The sequence below is a fragment of the Lolium rigidum genome, chromosome 6 (assembly GCF_022539505.1).
Source record: "Lolium rigidum isolate FL_2022 chromosome 6, APGP_CSIRO_Lrig_0.1, whole genome shotgun sequence".
Classification (NCBI taxonomy): Eukaryota; Viridiplantae; Streptophyta; class Magnoliopsida; order Poales; family Poaceae; genus Lolium; species Lolium rigidum.
In genome coordinates, this window is record NC_061513.1 from 132,463,264 (window position 1) to 132,471,047 (window position 7,784).

The following is a 7,784-nucleotide window of genomic DNA, read 5'->3' on the forward strand; positions in this document are numbered from 1 at the left end:
TGACGGACGGCGTGACGGACGGGTGGTGGTGTGGTGGCGCCGTGTTGCTTTTGGCCCCGTGTTTAGCCGGTGCGATTTTTGTTTGCCGGTCTCGTGACGCGCCCGGCCACCGTGTCGGGCGCGGCGGGAATGGTGTGGGGCGGGGCGAGGTGGCCGGCAGGCAGAGGTCACAGAGGTCTGCCTCTGGCGGGAGGAGAGAGAGGCGCGAGTTGGTGGCGATCTGGGGCGTGGCGGTGGTGCGCTGTGAACGGTGAACCTGTGGCCCCGGATGCTTCGGGAGTTACGTTTTGCTGCTGAGATAAATGATTTTCTAGAAGCGAGGATTTTCTTTTTGAATGGGTTCTTGGGTTTGCAGATCCGATGATGGCGCGATGCTGCATAGGTCCTGCCGGAACCCTTGGGATCTTCGGGTAAAGTTGACTCTGCCATTATTTTTCTTGGCTTATGGTTCTTTTTATTCGGTTTTCGTCATAAACTGGGTTCGGTTAGAGCAATTACAATAAAATCTAGTCAGCTGGTTAAAAAAAGTAAAATAATATATTTGTGTCTAGTTGGAGGTGAGAGAAGAGGAGAGAGAATGTAAGTGGGTTCTTATGCAAGAGCTAGCTCTAACACACGTTTCTAGGCAACTATTATACTTGTTGGCTACATGTTACCTATAGATGACATGACATCTTGCTTATAGCCAACAACTGGCTATACTATTAGAATTGCTCTAATCGAACGGTACATATAGCCCAACTTACACTAAGGAAAGCAACTCAAGCAAGGTAAAAATAATGCCAAGTTCTAAACGGAAGTGTAGTACAAACCGTATGGCCGAGTCCTGAAAAAAAAATGCACTTGTCACCTTTATAATTATTGTTACACTTGTCGCTTTCGAATCTTATGCTTATTGGTCAAACAAGATAAGCAAATGGTGGGCAACCTTTAGAGATGCAAGCGAATTGTATTAGAAAGCCCTTCGGATCTTTGGTAAATGTTGACTCTATCATTAGTTTTCTCGTGACTCTTTGTTTATAGAAGCGCCTCGAGCAATGGGAAAATACCGCCTAAGAAGCGTACTAGTACTCCGTAGAAGCTTAAAGACTGATTAATTTAGTTATCTCCTCCATTCCATGGACCTGCAAATGCCAATAGCATGAATCATATGGAAAGTAACTTGATATCCAAACAACTACTCAGTCCGTACAACTTCTTATACGGCTTGTTGGAAAATCCGTTGTCGGGTTTGATTCATTGCCCTTGCTTAGTTTTTTTTTTGTTTTTGTTTATTTCTAGACAGGGGGTTTCTAGAAGTACTCTGATTTTCGCAGTTTGTTCTATGGAAACGGTTTTGATGTTAGAAATGGAAGGCATCACGAAGCGGCATCGTATCGCCGCGTCATGAAAAAATGCACTTGAAACCTTTTTTTTTGTTATTGTTACACTTGTCACCTTCAAATCTTATGTTTATTTTTTGATAATGAAATCTTATGTTTATTGGTCAAACAAGATAGGAAATGGTGGGCAGCCACTATAGATGCAAGCGGCATCTCGCCAAAATCGCAATTATAGTTAATTTTGTGATTTTAGTTTATAATCTTCCTCTAGTATTTGTATTAGAAATGATATGACAAATTATAAGCGAGATTCTGGCAGGATCTGCTTGACACTGGGCAGACCTGAGATTAGCGCAGCTGGTTAGAAGAGTTCAGAAGAAGGGCACATGTGCTTGGCCACGATTCACGAAATTACCTAGGCCAGCGTGACTCGCACTATGAACATTCTGATTATACAGCTTACTCACGCGTATCTGGCTGCCGCTGGCTGTTAAGAAAAACGGAAAGACAAGCTAGGGCGTTGCCTGGCAGGCAGGGCACGTGCCAAATTGGCAATGATGTTAGGGCATTTCCAACCGGGCGATCCAAACGGACGCGCTGGATCGTCTGTTTTAGGGATTGAGTGGCCGCGCAGATATCCGGACAGCGGCCCGCGTCCGCGTATCCGTTTGGGTCGCACGCTGCGTCCAACGCGCGAACGCAGCGCATAATCGAAGAATAGAAAAACAAAAGTAAAAATGTAAATTTAAACGAAATTTGATTAAACATATGCTCTATTTTGGGCAAATTTGTACATATTCCTATTTTGGGCAAATAACTAACAAAAGAAGCCCTCTGTATGGGCTTTAAAATTTAAACTAAAAACCCACTATTAGGGTTTGGTCGGCGGCGCGGTGGCCGCCGGTGCGCCACCTAGCCCCTGTGGGCGTCGTCGTCGTCGTTGTCGTCGTGGATGACGTCTCCGGGCGGCGAGGAACTGTTGTGGCTCGAGCGCGCCGGGGACTCCGGCCACGGAGACCACAGGGCCTCCTCCCAGGCCAAGTGGGGGTCCGGAGCCACCCGAGGTAGCGGCGGCTGCCAGGCGCGGCGCCTTCTGGCGCCGCTCCTCCTCCGCTCGGCGCCGAGACTCCTGCCGCCGCTGCTCCTCGCGCCGCTGCTCCTCCGCGCGGCGCGTGGCCTTCTCCCGCCGCGCCGGTTCCTCCTCCTCCTCCCGTCGCGCCTGGCGGGCCTGGGCGTACAGCTCCCAGGCCTTGGCTTCCTCGTCCATCTCGGAGGTGCGAATGGCTGCATGGAGGTGCGGCCATTTCGCGTCCTCCTCCGCCGCCGAGATGAGCAGCAGCGGCGGCGGTTGCGGCAATGCCGCGCCGCCGCGGGCGGCGTCTCCGATGTGGAGGCCGCCTCGGTTTCCTCCGGATGGCCGCACCGCCGGCGGACAACGGCGCCTGCTGCTCGCCTCGTCATCGTTGGCTCCGGGAGCGAACCGTCGCTTCGGGGCCATGGCGGCGGTTTCGCTCGGGGAGTGGAGTGGGGACTGCAGTGGAGGGCCAGATCCCCTCCAGTCCCCATTTAATAGCCTTCCGGGTCACCGACAGGTGGGCCCAAGGGAGACGAGGCGACCAGCGCCCGAACGCGAGCGGACGACGCGTGCCATCCGTGGCCACGCAAACCTAGCCCAGATTTGGGCCGGGTTTGCGTCGTTCCGGACGCCGCGGCTGTCCGCTTTTACGGTCCGTCCCCGCGTTGGGCCGGGTTTGCGTCGTTCCGGACGCCGCGGCTATCCGCTTTTACGGTCCGTCCCCGCGTTGGGCCGGGATTTTGTCCGGCTCAACCGATTCGGACGCGCGGGCGCGGGATGGGTCGCCCCGTTGGAGATGCCCTTACCCCACAAGGCAACACGTCAATATATGTTGTCTGAAGGAAGCCGGCTCAACCCATCCGGACGCACGGGCGCGAGATGGGTCGCCCCATTGGAGATGCCCTTACCCCACAAGGCAACGCGTCAATATATGTTGTCTGAAGGAAGCTGTCGTCGACAGGTTGCAGACAGGGGAGTTTTCTCTCGGCTGGCCCGTCGTTCCTTCCGCGCTCGCCGTGGTACAATGTTTTGCCTTAAGGCCAAAGGCTTTGCTTCCAACGAGAGGAGCAGTGATGCATCTACCAGTACCAAATTCAACAAAAGCTCATGAGTAGAAGAAAACAGAGCATGCGCTGACATGCACACATCGCAGATTTTCAGTGAAAGGAGTTTTATTGACTCAATAATAGTAACATCAAGGTAATACAACAACAAAGGCTTCAATAGTCCAACCTTTGAGTAACAAGATACTAGGTCATAGGTGGTACAGAAACCAAGGAGTAGGATAGGTAGTAACAAGCTCGCTGAATTTATTTAAAATATAAAATGCAACACCAAGTTAAGGAAACGGCCACATAAACGAAGCCAATTTATTTGTAAGCCCTCCGCAGATCTGGGAGATCACTTGGTCGCGATGAACAGCCCCCACCTCTGCTCACCAGCAGAGCTCCTCTGAAGCTTCGCATTCCATCCATTTACAATATCGTCATAGTCGTCCTGAAAATTGAATGGAAGCAAGGATTAGATATGCTTGTCAGAAACATAGAAAGAACCAAGTCTTCTAAACTGCCGGTCCATGTTTTGGCACGGTTAGGGGATTTGTCAAATCACCTGACCAAAGTCAGCAAGGAAATCATCTTTGTTCTTTTCAACTGCGGCTAGCTCCCTTTGTAGAACTGTCAGGAACTGCAAAAAATCGAGCACTGATTAGTATCCGAGTAACTGATGTATGCATCTCTCAACGAAAACACAAGCATGCAAAGTTGCAAACCAATGAGCTAGTGAGAGAATAACCTGATCAGTGCGGTCTTCAGCAATGACATCATGGAAACCAGCATCACGGAGCATCTGAATTGTTTTGACGAATATAAGAGTTAATGCGGATGAACATTTGCTTGCAGAAACAGTATTAACAATATACAAGTGCAATTAAGAAGTACCTGTCCATAAGCCTCTACATCATGCAGGTCGTAACCCCTCTGCTCAATGTATGCCGCAAACTCTTCAGACGGTTTTCCTGGACTCCTACAGTAGTCACTGATTAGGACTTTACCCCCAGGTTTTAGCCATTTGAAGAAACTTCTAAACAGAGAGGGTTTATCCTGCAAAGCAAAGGCATCGTTAGTCATAAAACAGTTACTAAAACGTCAAATAGACATGTGGACGGTGGGAATAATATTTTCCTCCTTTAGTAATTTGTAGATTTAGATGTACAGGCAAAACAAGGGCTTCACAAAGAATCTGTTTCCAACTGGGAAAGCAAATCTTAGCATGGTTGCTTGACATTAAGAGTGCAATTCAATCAAATCGTAAATGATAAAATAATCCAAATAAGCAACCAACAATGTGTATTAAGACATACTTGTATGTGAAGGATAGTGTCACGGCTGTACACAACGTCAAACGTATTGTCTGGGTATGTCTTTGTGGTGCAATCAGCAACTTCAAACTCAACTGCACACTTGCGCCCAATAGCATCCTCAAGCGCAAATGATACCATGTTTATAGAAAGATCAATGCCAACAACATGAACATCATAGTTTTCAGCCATATAAAAATCACCACCCCCGATTCCACATCCAACATCAAGCACCTTCTGCCCAGGTTTAAGATCCAGCAAGTCCACAAATTCTTTTGTAGTCTCTAGTGAATGGTGATAAATAAGCAGTTGTAAGGGTAAAATTACAAACTAGAATATGGTTTCATGATGACAGAAGGATATGTATGCACTTACCAATTCCACCAGTGCTCACAAAACCTTTCCCAAAAACACGCTCATAGCGTAATATTCCGCTGGTTTTGTACTGCACATTATCCAAAAATCTTTGAAATCCACGATCTTCAGTTGAATTGACTTTTTGCCATAGCCAACATATCTAAAACATGGGGAGACATTTTCATCATTAATTTCATTTGATCATGGGAAATGCATTGCACAGTCAAAGCGTACAAGGATAGAGAAATACTTGGTTTTGATTCTTCTTGTTTTTCACATAAGCTCCAACACACTTGCAAGTAAGTAGAGAAAGTTCAGAGGAGCCCCCACTTTGTTCAATGGCATAGCCCTCTTTAAACACCTATTTGTACATCAAATGTCAGCTATTTGTAAGAAAAGGTTACACTATAATTTTATTGGCAAACACAGCTAAGTAACGAAAATGACTGGGCATTCAATCCTACATAAGAATTTTACAAAATACTGCAAATGACACGGTAGGAATAATAGGTGTATTAGCTTATATGCAGAAAATTAGGTTGCAGTTAAGCTCAAATAGAGAAGAAAATTAGACTGTCAGAACTAAAATAAAATGGTAGGGGAGGTGGCAGTAGTAGGGAAGTTGACATTCTCACCTTAGTATAAAACTTTGGTTCGCGATAATGTGTCGGATTCACTTTCCTTTTCGAGTCTCCAGATTGATGGAAACATGATTCCCTGAAGAAGATATGCCCACCAACTTTTAACCATTTTACCATCCTTCTTACTAGCTTCTCAACCTACAATAAGGGATAGTTAGAAATAATCACGAGAAATAAAAGAAAATACTTGCATGTATAGGAGATGATAGTTCAGGATATTTAAAACCAAGTTTAAACTATTTGATCTGGACGATAAAAGATTACTGCAGACATAAAAAGTGTTCAGTAACTCGCCGAGTGAGACAAATACCCAGGTTAAGAGTGCATTCTCTTACCTCCTCATCTGAAAGATACATCAGTAACCAGTTTGAAAATATGAGATCGACGGAGTTATCTTCAATCACCAGATCCGGAGATGTAACATCAGCACATATGAAGGATGTATTTTCGTAATGACCATTTATGCTTTCATTCTACAAGGAAAAATTATATTAAAAAGAGCTCGATGAACCAGGAATTGCATGCATGTGGAGGTTAAAAGAAGGCCAGGACATTCCAGGTACCCAAATCTGAACTATTAAATGTTGATACCTTCTTAATCACACTTTCAATGAAATCCATTGCAATAACATGCCCAGCTGTCTTAGCCAATTCTCCAGTAAAGCGGCCTATTCCAGCACCAAGCTCCAGCACAGATTTTCCTTCGTATGATGGAAGTAAAGACAGTATCTGCAAAAAAACAGAACAGTATGAGAGAGAAACACCACAAGTTCGGGGAAACATGTTATAAACTTCTAATTCGCAATAAACTGTATCTACTCCATTAGAACTACAGTTTACTAGATTATTACTCAGTGCATCTAGCATGGTAGGCGTTTGTAGATGGTTACATGATATGCCATACTGTTGATGATTGTAAATACAAGAAGATGAACTATTATTTAAAAATTAAAAAAAAAACTATTATTAAGGAAAATATGAAACTAAATCTTCTGAAAAACAAAAACAAAAAAGATACTCCCAGTTCATATTAATTGACTCTAATATGAATGTATCTAGACACTTTTTAATTCTAGATACATCCATATTGAAGTCAATTAATATGAATCGGAGGGAGTAGTAATATTTGAAGCGAACAAATGAACTATAAGGTTTTTGGTTTTCGCAATATACAAAAATGGCGTCAATCCCCAAACCAGGACCAGAGGAACACTAAAAGTAAGTGTCAGCATCACCACTTGGCACAGTTAACGCCACAGAATACCGACCAGTTTGCTCCACAAAAAACGCAGCACCCCCAAAGGCATCAATCGTTACAACGCGCATCTCTTCGAGAGATCCCCAACATTACAGGTACTTATCATAATTTGCAGAGAGAAAAACGGTAAATCACACGCATGCACCCCAGATCTAGGCAGATGGACCGTTGATGATACGAGTTACGAGATGATCGCGTATGGGCACCGAAATGAGGAGATGGCAATGTGTTATCACCTCGGGGCGCTCCTCCTTGTCGAGATCGGCGGCGCGGGAGTCGAGCATCATGGCCTCGACGGTGAGGTCCTTGGAGTGCTCCTCCCAGTACTTCTTCTGGGCCTTCCTCTCCTCCTCCATCCTCTCCAGCCCCCCTGCAAACCATAGGCGGAATCAGCACCGAGTGCCATTCACCCCATTACCGCAATCAGAGATCCGCGCACGAGCTCGACCATTCTCCCCAACCAGACGGAAACAGACACGCTGCGAGCAGATCCGGTCCGATCCGGTCGACACGGGCCGGAGTGCGGGGATGTCTCCCACATGCTTACCATTGACGGCAAATCCGGCGGCGGCGGCGGCGGAGTCCATCTTCGTTCGCGTGATGTTCTGTGTGAATTTAGAGGTTACGAGAGGCCGGCGAGATTAGGAGCCCTCGACGGCGAGGCGGGCGCGGGAGAAGCTGCGGGAGCGGCGGTTGAACGATCGCCCGCGCGGCTGCATCCACGACGGGATCACGTCGAGGTTGTGGGGGTGAGGAAGAACAGAGGACTGGA

At 46.6% G+C, this 7,784-nt stretch overlaps 1 protein-coding gene across 1 annotated transcript; it reads right to left on the reverse strand.

Moving 5' to 3' along the window:
- Nucleotides 1-3,551: 3,551 nt before the first annotated feature.
- Nucleotides 3,552-7,377, reverse strand: LOC124666224 (phosphoethanolamine N-methyltransferase 1-like). The gene is made up of 11 exons (XM_047203570.1): nucleotides 7,249-7,377; nucleotides 6,346-6,483; nucleotides 6,090-6,227; nucleotides 5,749-5,892; nucleotides 5,364-5,474; nucleotides 5,132-5,273; nucleotides 4,760-5,040; nucleotides 4,338-4,499; nucleotides 4,192-4,245; nucleotides 4,009-4,083; nucleotides 3,552-3,894 (listed from the first exon to the last, which is right to left on the reverse strand). The coding sequence occupies exons 1-11, from the start codon at nucleotides 7,366-7,368 to the stop codon at nucleotides 3,799-3,801; spliced, it is 1,461 nt and encodes a 486-aa protein (XP_047059526.1). The 5' UTR covers nucleotides 7,369-7,377; the 3' UTR covers nucleotides 3,552-3,798.
- Nucleotides 7,378-7,784: the final 407 nt, after the last annotated feature.